General features: G+C 54.0%; 1 protein-coding gene across 1 annotated transcript in view; it reads left to right on the top strand.

Moving 5' to 3' along the window:
* The window catches only part of IGSF21 (immunoglobin superfamily member 21), a 107,920-nt gene that overhangs the window by 64,176 nt on the left and 25,104 nt on the right, over positions 1-18,640 (top strand). Inside the window, exons 4-6 of the mRNA XM_078611274.1 lie at positions 3,107-3,216; positions 11,518-11,633; positions 14,308-14,512. Coding sequence (XP_078467400.1) covers positions 3,107-3,216; positions 11,518-11,633; positions 14,308-14,512 — 431 coding nt within the window. The remainder of the gene's footprint in view (positions 1-3,106; positions 3,217-11,517; positions 11,634-14,307; positions 14,513-18,640) is intronic.

The following is an 18,640-nucleotide window of genomic DNA, read 5'->3' as shown; positions in this document are numbered from 1 at the left end:
GTTCACCATTTAGTCGCAGGTTGCACAGAGTGTGCGTGCCAAGAGCCCCCGTTGAAAAAGTCTGAGCCCCCGTTGCAGTCCATCACAGTGTCCCAAATCAACGAATTAGTTGTGCTAGACATCCTGGGACCTTTTCCGTGTACTCAAAATGGGAACAAGTGCATTCTGGTCGGGGTGGAGTATTTTACCTGGTGGCCAATGGCTTGACTATTGCCTGACCAAACAGCTGCATCCATTGCAGATGCATTCCTGCACGGCTACGTGATGGACAAGGGAGCCCTGGAGCAGCTTCTCACTGACCAGGGTCGAAATTTTTCGTCTAAACTGCTGCACGAAGTGTGTGACGCACTGGGTACGAAAAGGATTATAACTTCACCATACTATAACATCTATGCTCTGTCAAGTGGTTAATGAGGCACAGACGGATTTGGACTTTTGCATGTTCCTGGGGTCCTGGCAGCCCCACACGCCTCTACGGGATTATCCCCTTTTTTTCTAATGTATGAGCGGGAGAATGAACCCCCCATTGAGGCTCAATTGGATACGGCCTCAGGGAAGACAAAAACATCTATTCCCGGACCTCTGCAGATTACGCTCGATCGTGTGGCAGAGGCGCATTAAGCAGCTCGAGAAAATACTGCCAGGGCGCAAGCCGCGAATGAAAAACACACAGAGCAGCATGAGCACGTGCTTCCATGGGCAGTTGAGGACACGGCATTGTTTTTTTGGCCACAGGTGCCGCTGCGTACGCCCCCCAAACTACACCGGCCATGGTGTGGTCCCGTGGAAGTCATAGAAGTGAAACGGCCGCAGTGTGTGTGAATGCAGGCAGGACGTCGCCGTCACGCTTAAAACCATTTGTACATCCCCACCCAGACAGCTCATCCCCATGTCCTGTATGGCCAGTATCTGGTGGGTCCAATGTGCCGGGGTGATCGGCCAAAGAAACCGTGCGTCAAGGAAAATGTGTTGTGCCGCCCACAGTTTCCAAGTCCCTGATGTCCGGGGAGTCACAAGAATCCGCCTCGTGCGATGGACCGGTCTCTGGAGCCCGGTCTAGTCCTTCCAAGGAAGCCAGGGATGAGCCTGCCCCTTCAAGGCTTTTATGCAGAGAGGCACAAAAATCCGCCATGGGCGAGGGACGGGCATCAAGAACCTGGTCAAAGTGCTTCAAGATGCGCTAGTAGAGCTGGAAGCCCTAAACCATGGACTTTGAAAATTCCCCTTGAGCGACCTGCGGTGGTGTGTGGTTGGTGACCATGACGGTTATGATTATTATTGTGGCGGTCGGTCGAGGGAGATAATTATTGTGTTCTTGATTGTTGTTATCGGGTGGGTCGGTTCACACCGCTCACCCATCATAATAGGCCATTATAATTGCGATCGTCGGGCGTCGGACTATTTGTATGCAGTTCTTCTGCCCCAACGCACATTTTTTCATTGTTAATCGCCGAGACAGCTACTTTTTAAGAAAGGGGGGGGGGGGTGATGTAAATACAGTGTATATATAAAGACAGTTGCGTGGGTAATGACAATGCGCGGACTAGCGGTCACGAGTGGTAATTACGGGTGTGGAGATAATATAGAAGGCTAGCAGTCCCAAGTGGTAATAATTGGCTAGGTGACAGATAATCGAACGATCTGGAAGCTCCAGGAAGGTTCAGCAACTCGCCAGAGAGTTCGAGAAGTAAGGGCGTGGCCAGGGGCAGAGCGCTGGCCACGTTCCGCCCCTGACCACGGTCGTTGCTGTCTTCGCGTCGCCGCTGTGTTCAAGTCATCGCTGTGAAGCGACCGACAAAAATAAATAAACCCTCTACACACACTGACAATACAACACATACCCACTCACACATACATAGACACACTGACAATGCAACACATACCCACGCACACATACATAGACACACTGACAACACAACACATACCCACGCACACACAAACGGACAGACTGTACACTTGTTTTATGCATTGAAATCGAGTTTTATGCATTGAAATGCAAACTGCATACATGTGTATAAACACACACATAATAAACAGCCCACCCTCACTGGCAATGTATTTATAAACACATTAAAATAAACACACCAGCGAATTACACTGCCGTATGTAAAAAAAGATGAAGATACCCGGGATAGCCTTTGAACAGACTGTTGGGGCAAGTGCTGTTAGCGAGCACCTATTAAGGCCGTCACACGTGGCACCTATGAGCGATTGGGGTGCCGACACCACGCCCGACCGCCTTTGTCTCCCTAAGTGGCGATGTTTTTTTTTTATATACACCGAACCAGCCATACATTTTATTTTCGTTCAGGTTGAGTCGACCTAGGGGGTGATGGTGCCCAGCACCGCTTGGGCCTCCACCGTCGTTTCGAAATTCCCCTCCGACGTAGACACCATGACTTGACATCGGCTCGCCGCGCGCTAACCACTGAGCCCACCGCTCACATTCTCGTTCGACTCAGCCCATCAGCCCTCCCTCCCTCGGGGGGGGGGGGGGGAAGTCAACAGACGTCCTGTAGAAATACTTGCCCCCTGCCATAGGAATGTGTAATTTCCACAACCAGCTACGGTGATGGTGGTATCCCGAATGGTGGGATTGTGAACCCAATCCGTGCAGACATTTGAGCGTTCAATGGTGAATGAAGGGCCTCCCCACACCATGTTCATCGTAAAGGCCGGTTCAGATATCACTCGCGGCAATCTGATGTTATCGCCGTGTCCAGGTATCGAACTCGGGTTGCCAGGGGTTCGGAGTGCAGTGTGCTAACCACTGTGTCACCACTCTCACGAACTGATGTTAGCCGTGTCCAGGAATCGAACGAATTGTCACGTTTTGTTTATGTGACAACCCTTACTGATTGGCCATGTGGGTGGTGGCAGGTTTAACGACACCTTTAAAAAAACTCTCCAAAAAAAAGCTTATGGATAACATTAGTCTAGAAAACCCTCCGATTACGACTACTGCTGCATGCCTTTCAACAGCGAATCCCAACCAATTCTGACCAAATGCTTAAGACGCGACTATTACCAGCCACTCAGGTCATCCTCCTGAGTGACCTCTACCCAGACATGCCATCCTCCATGACCTATTATCCTATGAACCCAGGCTGGCAGACGTGAAGCTGCGAGACCACGGGCCCTACCAGTGCCACGTGAGCGTCTACGACAGGAGCCGCATGCTGGAAGCCACGGGGCACGTGTTCCTCAACGTCATGGGTAACAGAGACACTCACCCCCAACCCTCAGCCACCCATCCACTCACCCACCGCCTGGCCCACCCATCCACTCACCCATCCACTCACCCATCCACTCACCCATCCACTCACCCACCACTCACCCACCGGTTCGCCCCCCCCCCCCCTGCTCACTCGCCCGCTCACCCACCCGCTCACCCGCCCGCTCACCCACTCACCCACCCGCTCACCAACCTGCCCACCCACTCGCACACCGACCCACTCACCCATCCTCCCACCCACTAACCCACCCACCCACGCACCGCACTGCAGGCCACTACACTTCTCTCCGCTTCTTCCCTCACACTGTTCCACTGTGGAGTTTCCTCCTACTATCATCATCATTGGTGTCGTCATCTATTTTGCACTCCAAGCTCTCATAACAACAACAATAACAGCAATAACACCAACAAAAAAAGAACAATAACAGCAACAACAATAATCAGAACAACCTCGCTGCGTTCAAGAAACGTGTTCATGCACTCTTTTCCAATTACACATTTGACGGCGGTGCTGTTTGTTTCTGTCTAATGGCAGCTTGAGGTTTTGGGCCTCTCTGGGCCTCTGCCCGGCAGCAAACTCAGAGAGTTACATCGAGATCCATATAGTTTCATAGCGTGACATAGAGACTCATAGAATTACATAGAGATCCATAGCGTGACATAGACACTCATAGAGTTACATAGAGACCCATAGGGCACTGCAGGGTTGCAATGTGCGAACTTAACACGGACAACAACAAAGACGACAACGATATCAACGACGACAAAGACCACAACAACGACAACAACAACAACGACAACAACTTATTGACACATGAAGCCCAAGCCAGAAAGCTACTCAGCCCACCTCTACAGATTCACGAAGCTCGCCGACCCTTGCTTGCATCCAGTTAGCTAAGGCATATATAACGCATGCACGCACACATACACACACAACAACAACAACCGCCATTCGCCACTAAGTGGCGATGACGTCACCACGACGCTTGTGCCAGGCCATGTGCACCCTGAGGCCACGTGAAGTGTCGAACGCCCGCTGGCAGGAGGTCACGGGGCAGACCCAGCAGGTGCCACGGGTCGACTGACCGAGATGACCGAGATGACTGGCTGATGCACCACCTGTGCCCCCTACTGTGCCAACTTGCTGTGCTTTAGCCACCCGGCGCTCCGCTCGTTGTTGTGAGCGTCGCTCCTCCGCCCTCCGTTGTTGTTGGAGGGCGACTGCCTCCAACTGCCCAGTAGCGTCCTTCAGGAGCCTCCTCCACTGAGGCCGATCTTGACACCGCTGGTACCAGTCATCGGCAAGTCCACTCAGCTCCACGTCCTCCTGTACCACATCACTCCATCTCTTCTCTAGCCCGTGCCGCGCCCGTTTAGCCCCCTCGATCCGGCCGAACAGAAGCTGTTTGGGCATGCGGTGGCTGGGCATGCGGGCTACATGACCCAGCCAACGCAGCCTTGCCTGCCGGAGGAGCTCACTGATGGGACTTTGCCCAGATCTTTCAAGGACTTGTGAGCTCCTCACACAATCCAGCCTGGTTAAACCCAGGATGGATCGTAGGCAGGCCAGCCTAAATGTTTCCAACCGGCGAAGATGCTCCACTAGGGGGGTCCACGTTTCGCAAGCGTAGAGAAGGGAGGGAATGACCGTGGCCGAGAAGACCTGAAGCTTCGTGCGGAGCGACAGACCAGGTAGCTTCCACACAGCGTTACGCAACCGATGAAAAGATATTGCCGCTCGACTGATTCGGAGTGAGACCTCTGCTGATAAACTGGAGCCGGTCATAAGCACACTGCCCAGGTATGGGAAACTCTCCACTCTCTCCACAACTGCCCCATCACCGATTGGGAGATGTGGGGGTGGAGTGCCCGATGGTACAAAATACCCAGGCAGGTGCTTAGTTTTGGTGGGGCTGATGGTAAGGCCCCACCTCTTAGTGGCACGCTCCAGTCTCAGCAGCAGCGTCTCCAACTCCTCTTCTGAATGAGCAGCTATTACCAAATCATCGGCATACATAACGTGGTTGACCAATAGGGAGCCATCCCTTGATCGCACCCGGGCGTCGATCAGCCTCTCATTATATCTGTACCAAATGGTAATTCCCCCGGTACAGCTATTGAAGGCTTCACGAACTACGCAGTCGAAATAGATGTTAAATAATGTGGGAGCCAGAGGACATCCCTGTCGCACCCCAAGGTGTACAGGGAAAGGTTCCGACTCCCGGCCACGTAGTTTTACCCGGGCCCGCTCACCATCATGAAGGTCCTTAATGATCGTGAGCAGAGGGTCAGGGACTCCGAAAGCACGAAGAACAACCCAGAGCCCAGTCCTACTGATGGTATCATAGGCCTTGACCAGGTCAATAAAGCAGAGATGTAGGTCTTTTCGGAATTCCCTACACCTCTGCTGTAGCAGACGGACAGAAAATATGGCATCTGTGCAGGACCGCCCTTTCCTGAAACCGCATTGGGGCTCCGCAAGCCTCTCCTCAGCGTGCCTAGCAAGGCGATGTTGAATAATCCTTGCCAGGACCTTACCCGGCACACTGAGGAGTGAGATGCCCCTGTAGTTGTTACAGTCGGTACGGTCCCCCTTCTTAAAGAGGGGGACCACCAGGGCATCCTTCCAATCCTGCAAAACCTGTCCAGTGGTCCAGACTGTTTTTATGATGTCATGTAGGTCAGTCTGTGCACAAACGCCACCCTCCCTCAGCATTTCGCTTGGGAGATCATCTCTGCCCGGTGCCTTCCCTGGTCTCAGACTCCGGATCGCCCTCAGTACTTCCTCAACAGCTGGCACCTCAGCCAGCCACTCACAGGGGGTGACCTCTTCCAATATTTGAGGCACCGCAGCCTCGGCAGAGTCATCCCCACTTTGTGCCACGTTGTTTCCAGGCTGAGGGATTTCCCCTCCCCCAGGACCCCACAAAAATACTCAGCAAATCTGCGAACCTATTCCTGGGGGTCGGAGATTGGATCACCGTTTGTTCCCCTAATGATGGTAATAGGTGTGGCACTGCAGGTAACTTTTTTGATGGAATTAAAGAGTGATTTGTGATCACGGGCCATTCTCCGACGTGGGATGTTGTAGCCGATGAGAGTGGGCCTGTCGCTTTTTCTCAGCCAGCTTGAACACCTCCTCTGTCAGCCAGAGTCTCTGGGGAGGTCTGGACCATGTACTCAAAGCAGCCATTGCAGCTGCATGAGCTACAGTCCTGAACCTCGTCCATTTCCCCTCGACATCAGGACAAGTCGGGGACAATGCCAACCCCAGCCGCAAGCGATGATTAAATTCTGACTTGCAATAATAGTAGGTTTTTACCCTTTTAACTGGTACAAAACTGACACCTCTGACTTGCAACTTTCATCAGATAGCTGAGACCATGCCACTATGGGTTTGAATGGGGTCCTGGGTGTACACCCACCACCGGAGTGGATGAATGGCAGGCGCATCTTACAGATGACAAGTCAATAGTCAGTGGGCAGATCAGCTCCTAGGTAGGCCCTGGTGTCAAGGACATGGGCCCGCATCCGCTGTTCCGTCACTATGTAGTCCAGCAGATGTGCTTGCTTGGACCCAGCATGCATCCATGATGTTGTGTGGATGCGCCGATGCCAGAACAGCATGTTGGTAATTACAAGCCCATGGGCTGCACAAAAATACAGCAGCCTCCTGCCGTTATTATTAAGCTGATCTGGCCCATGCCTTCCAATCACTCCAGACCAGGTGCCAGCATCATGACCAACTCAGGCATTGAAGTCACCCAACAGGATGACTCTATCCCGAGGGGCCACTTTAGCTAGCACCTGTGATAGGAAGTCATGGAAAACATCTGACTCATCGGCCTTGCCTGCATCCTTCCACGGATGTTCGTCTTTGGTGGGGGCATAAGTAATCACGACCACCACTCCTCGCCTCTGGTTGATGGGAAGGTGAGCCCAAAGTAGCCTGGGGCTTACAGCTTCCACCACTACCACGCTCCCACCACGCTCCCACGCCCCATTCATTATTTTTTTCATAAGAAGAACCACTCCCTCTTGTTTGGCAGTCTCCTGTCCCGAGTAGAGGACTGTCCACCCCTCATGGTGGCAGGAGCCAGAACCGGTCCACCGGACCTCCTGAATACCACAGAGATCCAGGCAGTACCAGTCCAGCTCCCGACAGAGGAGTGGTAGCCTCTCCTCCATAGTGAGCATTCGAACATACCACGTGGCCACACGTAGTATTTTTGTTGTTGTTTTTTGAGGAGCCCCGAGGGTAAGGATTCAGTTTCCTGGCTCCATCAAATGGGGTTTGGTCAGGAGACGTCATAGACGCCTGTACCCCCGGGGCTTTCGGTATAAGATTAATACATTTTTAAACTCGTAGTTTAGTGGTAATTAATTGAAGATGGAGGGGTTACCAGCCCCTCGCACCCGTCCAGAGCGCCCATTTGGCCGCTTTGTTGGTTATAAACGCCATAAGGGGAATGGCCAATTTAAGTTGGCCCTCCCCCCACGGCACTGCCCACCACAGCGTTGCCGTCTGGCACCACGAGGAAGGAGGGGTTGTTTTTGCCGGACACATATACACATATACACACATACAAGCAGACAACGGCTGCCCAGCCAATATAGCAGCAACAGCTCATTGCCAAGACGAATACCTTTAAACTGGGCCACGCATAAATCACACGCACGTACACACACATACGCATGCACGCACGCACGGAGCGCTGCGTGTATATATCACAGCAAAGTGTAAAGTCCACACGCTGACAGAAACACAAATAACACAACACACACACGGCTACACAAATCTTACGTGCGCGCGTTTAAAAGACAAAGGCAGGCCCCCTATACAGTCTTTAACAGACCGCTGGGACAAGTGGCGATGATTATGCATCGCACCGGGTACTCATTTGAGGCCGAGTCGACCTAGACGAGGCCCAGTATCGGCTCAGATAATCGGCGCTGGTGTTGGCCGTGAGCAGAAATTGAACTCGGGTCGCAGGATTCGTAGCGCGGTGCGCTAGCCGCCACACTACCGCTCCCCGCACCTGCGGTACCATACAAAGATAAAGGTCCCCTGTATCGTCCTTGACAAACCGCTGGGACAAGTGGTGTTACGATGGGGCGGCCGCCTTTGTCTCCCCGGCGCTGGCTGGCTCCCCCACACAACAGACATATGCATGCAGGGACAACGATGACCCGGATAGCCTTCGACAGACTGCTGAGGCAAGTGCTGTTCGCTTTTAGGGTATTGCGTGAATGTGTGTACGCGTGTGTGTGTGTTTACGTGTTATTGAGCGCCTATTAAGGTGCTCGCTAACAGCACTTGCCCCCAACAGTCTGTTCAACCTAGACAGGGGATCTATGTTATCTTTGTATTTGTGTTAGTGAGCACCTATAAGGCCGGCAGTGCAGAGGTTAGCGAACCCAGTGACCCGAGTTCGATTCACGCTCACGGCCAACACCGGTGATGATTGTCTGAACCGGTTATGAGCCTCCCTTAGGTAGACTCAGCCTCAAATAAGTACCTGGTGCGGTGTGTAGACATCACCACTGGGAAGACAAAGGCGACCGGGCGTGGTGTTGGGCACCCGCCTCCTTGTGTGCTGTGCCAGCCTTCATAGGTGCTCGCTAACAGCTCTTGCCCCTACAGTCTGTTAAGGCTATACGGGGGATCTTTGAACCTCATCACGGACACGCAGACACACACACACGACCCGACCCACACAAGCGCAGACATACATACATACGTACCCACGCACCCCTATAAACTACCCATTCACACATGAAAAACCACACACACATTTTTTCTCACACACGCACATACCTACCCACACACACACTTACAATATCATAAAAAAAAGAGAGACAACCCATGAGCCCGAACAGACAGTTGGGGTAAGTGCTGTCAGCAAGTCATTGCCGTATTACAAAGACACACGTCCCCCTCGTAGCCTCAACCGAATTTCGTGGCGAGTGCTGTTAGCGAGCAGCACTTGCCACTTGCTCACACGCGCGGTGGGGTAAAGTGTGGAGTGTGGGTACTGCCACCTCTCCCAAGACGTCTTCTGGTAAACGTGGAGGAGGAGTAGGGGGAGGAAATTGCCACTCGAAATATCACTGCAGCAGAGGGCCCTTCCGGCAACAGTGGCGTCAGCTTGCAGTTTCAATGCTGCACCTTTAGCTGTGTCTCAAGTATACACACTAGCAATGTAATACCGAGACAGAGATCCCCCGTGTAGCCTGTAACAGACTGTTGGGGCAAGTGCTGTTAGCGAGTAGCAGCACCTATGAAGGCCGGCACGGCACACGAGGGGGTGGGTGGCCAGCACCACACCCGGACGCCTTTGTCTCCCCAGCGGCGATGTGTGGGTACTCATTTGAGGCTGAGTCGACCTCGGGGATGCCCTTGACCAGTTCAGATAATCCTCACTGGTGTTGGCCGTGAGCGGGAATCAAACTCGGGTCGCCAGGTTCGTAGCGAACCGCTACACTCCGGTACATTACGCACACACAAACTAACCTACCCACACATACAAACTAACCCACACACAGACAGACAAACTAACCTACCCACACACAAACACAAACTAACCTTCCCACACACACACAAACTAACCTACTCACACACACAAACTAACCCACACACACAGAAACTAACCTATTCACACACACGTGCAGTCGTATAAAACCTCCTCTTGAAACGCCTTCCTCCCTCCCCGCGTCTCTCTGCCGCCTGCCCACAAAGGGGCTCAATTTTATTGAATTATGACTTAGACTCCAGCGTGCATGCTGATGTGGGGCTGGTCACCCCCAGGGACGCCCAGGCTGCCACCAAACCACTGAGCCCACGCGGAAGTAATTATCATCATCATCATCACGATCATCACCACCATCATCATCATCTCCATCATCATCACCATCATCACCACCACCATCAGCATCACTATCATCACCATCACCACCATCACTATCATCACTATCATCACCACCACCATCATCACTATCATCATCACGATCATCACGATCATCACCACCATCATCATCCCCATCATCATCACCATCATCACCACCACCATCAGCATCACTATCATCACCATCATCACTATCATCACTATCATTACTATCATCACCACCATCACTATCATCACCACCATCACTATCATCACCACCACCATCATCACTATCATCACCATCATCATCACTATCATCACCACCACCAGCCAGCGATTTCATTGATCCGTCTCTCCTTGGGTTGGGTCCCCCCCACCCCCGCCTGCCCCGGGACGTGCTCCATTCCTCAGCTTCCGCCTCTGTTCTCGACCACCGGGAGAATCTTTTTTCTTCCTGGAGAGACAAATCCGATGAGCTATAAAGCTCTTCTTCCCACAGATGTCCAGTAGGAGCATGTAAGAACGTTATAGCAAACAATAGAAAAATACGGTAGTCGTGCAAAGTATAAGAAAGGTAAACAAATCCCCCTAACACATAGAAATAAAACGAAACCATCCCCATCCTACCAGGCAAAGCCCTGAGGTATTCATTTCTTTTTCAGAAACGAGTTGGCTATCACAAATGACAGTTCAACGAAGTGGCTCATCATTTGGATATTTATAGCAGAAAAAAATATCTAAATAATCTCAATGCGTGTTTCTAAATGTGGAGGGGAAAACCGGAGGACCTGGAGAAAAAATCCACGCGACCACGGGCAGAGAGAGAGACACCACAGACTCCAATATACAGCAGCAGGCGTTGCCAGGGTCGGGATCAAACCCACGACCTCATGCATTCCAGGCGAGGTAGTTAACACCTCATAGTCACCGTGGCCCCTCTCTCTCTCGCTCTGTACGAGATGGGTTCGTAACGGCCTGGTCATGCGAGTTCACTTCTCTCGCCCACGGCCAACTTCGGTGAGGAATATCTGAACCACGTGCTGGGTCCTCCCCTGTGCCAAGCCACCCCTGAAAGGAGTTGCCTGTCGTGTCAACGTTGTTAACTTAACGTTGGGGCTGAAGTGCACCCCTTCTACTTTCACTTTCATTGAATATTTTTACTTGTTAAATACGCCACAGCCACGACCGTTCCCAAATGCAGACGGTCTCAAGTGGGCAGCTCACGGGCGCGTGTTCAAAACTTCACCCCGCCCCACCGCCCCGACGCCTTTCACCGGCCTTACACAGTCGCTCGTTGACAGCACCCTGGTTGATCGGCTATGCGCGGGGTAGCGGCGACGTGGCGGGTGATTGGAACCTCTCGCTCGCTTTCTCTCTCGTTCTTTTCCTCTCCGTCAGTGCCACCGTCGTCCATCTCTCTGATCGCGGCGGACGCCCCGGCGCCGTTCAACCGCTACGAGGCGCGCAACTTCACGCTGGTGTGCATCGTCTCCGGGGGCAAGCCAGCGCCCACCGTACGTTACGGGGAGGCAGGGTGGGAGGATGATGAAAAAACACGCACGGATAACAACCGGCACCTCCACCACCACCGTAACCCCACTTCCACTCCCCACCCCCTACCCTGGATTTGGAAACGCTGCCACGTGGGCGAGCAGGTGAGCGAGCGGGCGGCGAGGGTACGGGTCGGTGGCGTGCGTCGGTAATGCGATCGGTGTCGTCGCCGGTTCCGATTCAGCTCCATGTCCCCGCGCGGTGCAGTTGTAATGGACGGTGGAAAGCATCTGGAACTCCCCCCCTCACCGTCCCCCCGCCCCCATCGCCCAGTCCGGGCACAATCCACCTTCGTGGCACGCGTGTGAACGGGTCCGCACGCAAGTCGCGCGATCGGCAGGTCGCGTGTGTGCAGCAGGGTTAGGTGCACGCATCGGCCGTTCATCTCAGTCAGTCGACCCGTGGTGCCTGGGTCTGTCCCATGACACCTGGGTCTGTCCCGTGACCTCCTGCCGACGGGCGTTCGACACTTCACGTGGCCTTAACGTCCACCTAGCCTGGTACAGGCGCCGTGGTGACGGCAGGTCGCGTGTGTGCGGCAGCGTTGGGTATTGGCCGGTCATCTCAGCAGTCGACCCGTGGCACCTGGGTCTGTCCCGTTACTTCCTGCCGATGGGCGTTCGACACATCACGTGGCCTTAACGTGGTGACGTCACCACCACTTAGTGGGGAATGGCGATTGTTATTGGTGTGGGCACTTCCACCTCTTCTACGGCGCTGGGCTAGCGTGGGGGGTAGGCGACACCCCCCTACCCCGACCAAGTACAGGGGCCCGCTAGGCCTAGTAATGGCCCAGTAAAGGTTGAACGTTGCCCCAACTTTTGGGGCAATCGTCGTAATGTTGTTGTCATCCTTGGAACCTGTTGGCACCAACGTCGGCTCAACATTTTATGTTCACCGCCGACAGGGCAGCACCATCAGTTTCACTTTAATTGTTGAATACTCACAAACCGACTGACGGCTCACGCGGACAGCTCACATGCTTGGTTGCCTCTAAACGTTCAATTATTTCCTACCCAGTGATCAATTTCCATCCGCGCGGCGTGAGCAGAGATGGGTTCTGCAGTAACTCTTCCAGGCGGCTTTATCATCCTCCTTAAAACAACATGAGGATGGCCGAGGTGTCATTCCGCGACCAAGCTATTATTTGCATGATTTCTGTGCAGACGTGGAGCGAACGAATCCCGATAATTCTGACCCCAATTTTTTTCTCTGCCTCCCGTCTCCTCTCGGATAATGGGCGCAGCCACTCCGCCGTCGATCAAAAGCTCCTCAGAAATAAAAAATCTGAAATCTTTACGTTGGCTGGAAGAATCCAGTGAGCTTGTGAAGCTCCTTTTTTCCACACGGATGTCCAGTTTGGGGGTCGGGTCAGAAAATGACAACAAAAAATAGAAAAAAAATGCTTAGAGTGCAAAGTATAGGAAAGCCAAGTCAGTCACGAAATGTAAATAAAACTACAGTAGACTCTCAATTACCCGCGCTAATGACGGGGAGGATAGCCGCGGATAATTTCAATTCGCGGATAATCATAAATCATAACCATTGTCCACGAACCTCTATGGGAAAAACCACTAATATAGTTGTAAATTATGTTTACATTAGGAAAATAGAGTTTGTCATCACTGCGGGTGCTCAGAGGACTCGGCCCACTGAGTGGATGACAGCAGAGCCACGCCAATCAAAAGTCATTCAAACTCTGCCAACTGTTATAAAGATATTGCAACTACTGTATTGTAGAGGCGATCACGCAGATTTCTAATTAACCGAGTGGTGCCTCTCCTCAACATCGAATCCACGTACAAAATTCTCAAAGTATTTCTGACGCAGCCCTTCGGTCGCACGGCCTTTCATTCCTGGGGGTGGGTGCATCATTTCAGCGATGTTGCTCCATGACAGAGCAAGCTTCTGGACATGGTTTCGACGCATCAGTGTCTCACCAGCAGAGTCAGGCTCTCCAAAAACAGTGCTGGTGAGCCGCCAATCTTACACGGGGGGAGGGGGGGGGGTGGTCTTAGTGCGACGCTAAAATTATACAGGGACTCTACTTACGAACATTCGACGGCCACCACCACCGTCACCACCACCACCAGCGTCACCACCACCACCAGCGTCACTACCACCACCACCATCACCACCACCACCGCCGCCACCATCACCACCACCGCCACCCATTGACGCGACTACTCAAGCCAGATACGGCCACACCCAAGTTAACGTTGGAGATGCATTGACTGAACGGCGTCGATCGAAGCGGTGTAACAGGGTAATCAGCAGCAGCGGGTGGTTGGTGATGGTGGAGGCGATGGCTGAGAGGCGCTGGACAGCGAGGGAGGAGGCGCGAGGAGGATGGCGACGGCGCTGCCGGCGACGCGTGCGCGGGTTGGGCTCCGAGGCGACGCTCGGCGAGAGGCGACGGCATGAAGATTGAAGTGGGGACGGAGTCAGAGAAAGCGACGCTCGCGGGTGACGGGGACAGTCGGGGCGAGTGCTGTGCATACGTCCGGGCTGTCCCGCACATGCGAGTCACCCCAGGGAACCTCGACCTGGTGTGGGCCACCCCTAGGTCGATTTGACCTAAAACATTTTTTGACCCCACCGCCCCTTCCCACACCCCCCACCGCCCCTTCCCACCAGGTTCGATTTAAACGCGACGGGGCGATCGTGGAGGCGCAGGGGGACGCGGTGGCGGTGCCCTCCTCCCCCTCCTCCCTCCTCACCAACCCCCGTGGCCGGCCCCGGACTAAAGAGGTGAATGACGAGGAGGAGGAGGAGGAGCAGGAGGAGATGGCGATGGCGGACGCGGAGAAGAGGGACGACGGCGGTGGTGGTGATGATGGAGGTGATGGGGATAGTGACAATGATGGTGGCGATTATGGTGACGGTGATGGTGCCGATTATGGTGATGGTGATGGCTGTGGGTGGATTGGCCAGTGCCTGAAGAGAGCGGACAGTCTGAGCGACAACGCTGCCTATACGATCCAAACTGTTTTTTATTTAACAGGGAAAGTCCACTGCGCTATATAGTAGCTCTTTTTCAGAAGCGACCTGGCCACAAATGTTGGCTCAACGTAGTGGCTTATCATCATAACGTGTAAATATATAGCGGCCAAATAGTCTAAACGCATGTTTCTAAATGTGGAGGGAAAAACCGGAAGACCCGGAGAAAAATCGACGCGACTGCCGGGAGAGAGACACGCAAACTCCAAATATACAGCAGCAGGCGTCAGGGTCGGGATTGAACCGACGACCTCCTGTAGACCAGGAGAGGGAGATAACATCTCGACCGTTGCGCCCTGTCAACAGCGCTGAGGGAGACGAGAGGGCCGGGGAACCTGTGGCTAGGGGTAGTGTCAGGGGTAGAGCTGGTGCTAGTGACTGTTTGACTGGGGTAGTGTCAGGGGCAGAGCTGGTGCTAGTGACTGTTTGACTGGGGTAGTGTCAGGGGTAGAGCTGGTGCTAGTGACTGTTTGACTGGGGTAGTGTCAGGGGCAGAGCTGGTGCTAGTGACTGTTTGACTGGGGTAGTGACAGGGGTAGAGCTGGTGCTAGTGGTTGTATGGGGTAGTGACAGGGGTAGAGCTGGTGCTAGTGACTGGCTGTCTGGGGGTAGTGACAGGGGTAGAGCTGGTGCTAGTGACTGTTTGACTGGGGTAGTGTCAGGGGCAGAGCTGGTGCTAGTGACTGTTTGACTGGGGTAGTGACAGGGGTAGAGCTGGTGCTAGTGGTTGTCTGGGGGTAGTGTCAGGGGCAGAGCTGGTGCTAGTGACTGTTTGACTGGGGTAGTGTCAGGGGCAGAGCTGGTGCTAGTGACTGTTTGACTGGGGTAGTGACAGGGGTAGAGCTGGTGCTAGTGACTGTTTGACTGGGGTAGTGTCAGGGGTAGAGCTGGTGCTAGTGACTGTTTGACTGGGGTAGTGTCAGGGGCAGAGCTGGTGCTAGTGACTGTTTGACTGGGGTAGTGACAGGGGTAGAGCTGGTGCTAGTGGTTGTCTGGGGGTAGTGTCCAGGGGCAGCGCTGGTGCTAGTGACTGTTTGACTGGGGTAGTGTCAGGGGCAGAGCTGGTGCTAGTGACTGTTTGACTGGGGTAGTGACAGGGGTAGAGCTGGTGCTAGTGACTGTTTGACTGGGGTAGTGTCAGGGGTAGAGCTGGTGCTAGTGACTGTTTGACTGGGGTAGTGTCAGGGGCAGAGCTGGTGCTAGCGACTGTTTGACTGGGGTAGTGACAGGGGTAGAGCTGGTGCTAGTGGTTGTCTGGGGGTAGTGTCAGGGGCAGAGCTGGTGCTAGTGACTGTTTGACTGGGGTAGTGACAGGGGTAGAGCTGGTGCTAGTGGTTGTATGGGGTAGTGACAGGGGTAGAGCTGGTGCTAGTGACTGGCTGTCTGGGGGTAGTGACAGGGGTAGAGCTGGTGCTAGTGACTGTCTGGGGTAGTGACAGGGGTAGAGCTGGTGCTAGTGGTTGTCTGGGGTAGTGACAGGGGTAGAGCTGGTGCTAGTGGTTGTCTGGGGTAGTGACAGGGGTAGAGATGGTGCTAGTGGTTGTCTGGGGTAGTGACAGGGGTAGAGCTGGTGCTAGTGGTGGTCTGGGGGTAGTGTCAGGGGTAGAGCTGGTGCTAGTGGTTGTCTGGGGTAGTGACAGGGGTAGAGCTGGTGCTAGTGGTTGTCTGGGATAGTGACAGGGGTAGAGCTGGTGCTAGTGGTTGTCTGGGGTAGTGACAGGGGTAGAGCTGGTGCTAGTGGTTGTCTGGGGTAGTGACAGGGGTAGAGCTGGTGCTAGTGGTTGTCTGGGGTAGTGACAGGGGTAGAGCTGGTGCTAGTGGTTGACTGGGGTAGTGTCAGGGGTAGAGCTGGTGCTAGTGACTGTCTGGGGTAGTGTCAGGGGTAGAGCTGGTGCTAGTGGTTGTCTGGGGTAGTGACAGGGGTAGAGCTGGTGCTAGTGACTGTCTGGGGTAGTGACAGGGGTAGAGCTGGTGCTAGTGGTTGTCTGGGGTAGTGTCAGGGGTAGAGCTGGTGCTAGTGGTTGTCTGGGGTAGTGACAGGGGTAGAGCTGGTGCTAGTGGTTGACTGGGGTAGTGTCAGGGGTAGAGCTGGTGCTAGTGACTGTCTGGGGTAGTGTCAGGGGTAGAGCTGGTGCTAGTGGTTGTCTGGGGTAGTGACAGGGGTAGAGCTGGTGCTAGTGACTGTTTGACTGGGGTAGTGTCAGGGGCAGAGCTGGTGCTAGTGACTGTTTGACTGGGGTAGTGTCAGGGGCAGAGCTGGTGCTAGTGACTGTTTGACTGGGGTAGTGTCAGGGGTAGAGCTGGTGCTAGTGACTGTTTGACTGGGGTAGTGTCAGGGGCAGAGCTGGTGCTAGTGACTGTTTGACTGGGGTAGTGACAGGGGTAGAGCTGGTGCTAGCGACTGTTTGACTGGGGTAGTGTCAGGGGTAGAGCTGGTGCTAGTGGTTGTCTCGGGTAGTGACAGGGGTATAGCTGGTGCTAGTGGTTGTCTGGGGGTAGTGTCAGGGGCAGAGCTGGTGCCAGTGACTGTTTGACTGGGGTAGTGTCAGGGGCAGAGCTGGTGCTAGTGACTGTTTGACTGGGGTAGTGACAGGGGTAGAGCTGGTGCTAGTGACTGTTTGACTGGGGTAGTGTCAGGGGTAGAGCTGGTGCTAGTGGTTGTCTGGGGTAGTGACAGGGGTAGAGCTGGTGCTAGTGACTGTTTGACTGGGGTAGTGACAGGGGTAGAGCTGGTGCTAGTGGTTGTCTGGGGGTAGTGTCAGGGGCAGAGCTGGTGCTAGTGACTGTTTGACTGGGGTAGTGTCAGGGGCAGAGCTGGTGCTAGTGACTGTTTGACTGGGGTAGTGACAGGGGTAGAGCTGGTGCTAGCGACTGTTTGACTGGGGTAGTGTCAGGGGTAGAGCTGGTGCTAGTGGTTGTCTCGGGTAGTGACAGGGGAAGAACTGGTGCTAGTGGTTGTCTGGGGGTAGTGACAGGGGTAGAGCTGGTGCTAGTGGTTGTCTGGGGTAGTAACAGGGGTAGAGCTGGTGCTAGTGGTTGTCTGGGGGTAGTGACAGGGGTAGAGCTGGTGCTAGTGGTTGTCTGGGGTAGTGACAGGGGTATAGCTGGTGCGAGTGACTGTCTGGGGTAGTGACAGGGGTAGAGCTGGTGCTAGTGGTTGTCTGGGGTAGTGTCAGCGGTAGAGCTGGTGCTAGTGGTTGTCTGGGGTAGTGACAGGGGTAGAGCTGGTGCTAGTGACTGGCTGGAGGTAGTGACAGGGGTAGAGCTGGTGCTAGTGGTTGTGTGGGGTTGTGACAGGGGTAGAGATGGTGCTAGTGGTTGTCTGGGGTAGTGTTAGGGGTAGAGCTGGTGCTAGTGGTTGTCTGGGGGTAGAGTTGGTGCTAGTGGTTGTCTGGGGTAGTGACAGGGGTAGAGCTGGTGCTAGTGGTGGTCTGGGGTAGTGACAGGGGTAGAGCTGGTGCTATTGGTTGTCTGGGGTAGTGTTAGGGGTAGAGCTGGTGCTAGTGGTTGTCTGGGGGTAGAGTTGGTGCTAGTGGTTGTCTGGGGTAGTGACAGGGGTAGAGTTGGTGCTAGTGGTTGTCTGGGGTAGTGACAGGGGTAGAGCTGGTGCTAGTGACTGGCTGGAGGTAGTGTTAGGGGTAGAGCTGGTGCTAGTGGTTGTCTGGGGTAGTGTTAGGGGTAGAGCTGGTGCTAGTGGTTGTCTGGGGTAGTGACAGGGGTAGAGCTGGTGCTAGTGGTTGTCTGGGGTAGTGACAGGGGTAGAGCTGGTGCTAGTGGTTGTCTGGGGTAGTGTTAGGGGTAGAGCTGTTGCTAGTGGTTGTCTGGGGTAGTGACAGGGGTAGAGCTGGTGCTAGTGGTTCTCTGGGGTAGTGACAGGGGTAGAGCTGGTGCTAGTGGTTGTCTGGGGTAGTGACAGGGGTAGAGCTGATGCTAGTGACTGTCTGGGGGTAGTGTCAGGGGTAGAGCTGGT

Source organism: Lampetra planeri, chromosome 36 (assembly GCF_965212315.1).
Source record: "Lampetra planeri chromosome 36, kcLamPlan1.2.h2, whole genome shotgun sequence".
Lineage (NCBI taxonomy): Eukaryota > Metazoa > Chordata > Hyperoartia > Petromyzontiformes > Petromyzontidae > Lampetra > Lampetra planeri.
The sequence above is the reverse complement of the archived record's forward strand: the minus strand, read 5'-3'. Positions and strand labels throughout refer to the sequence as shown.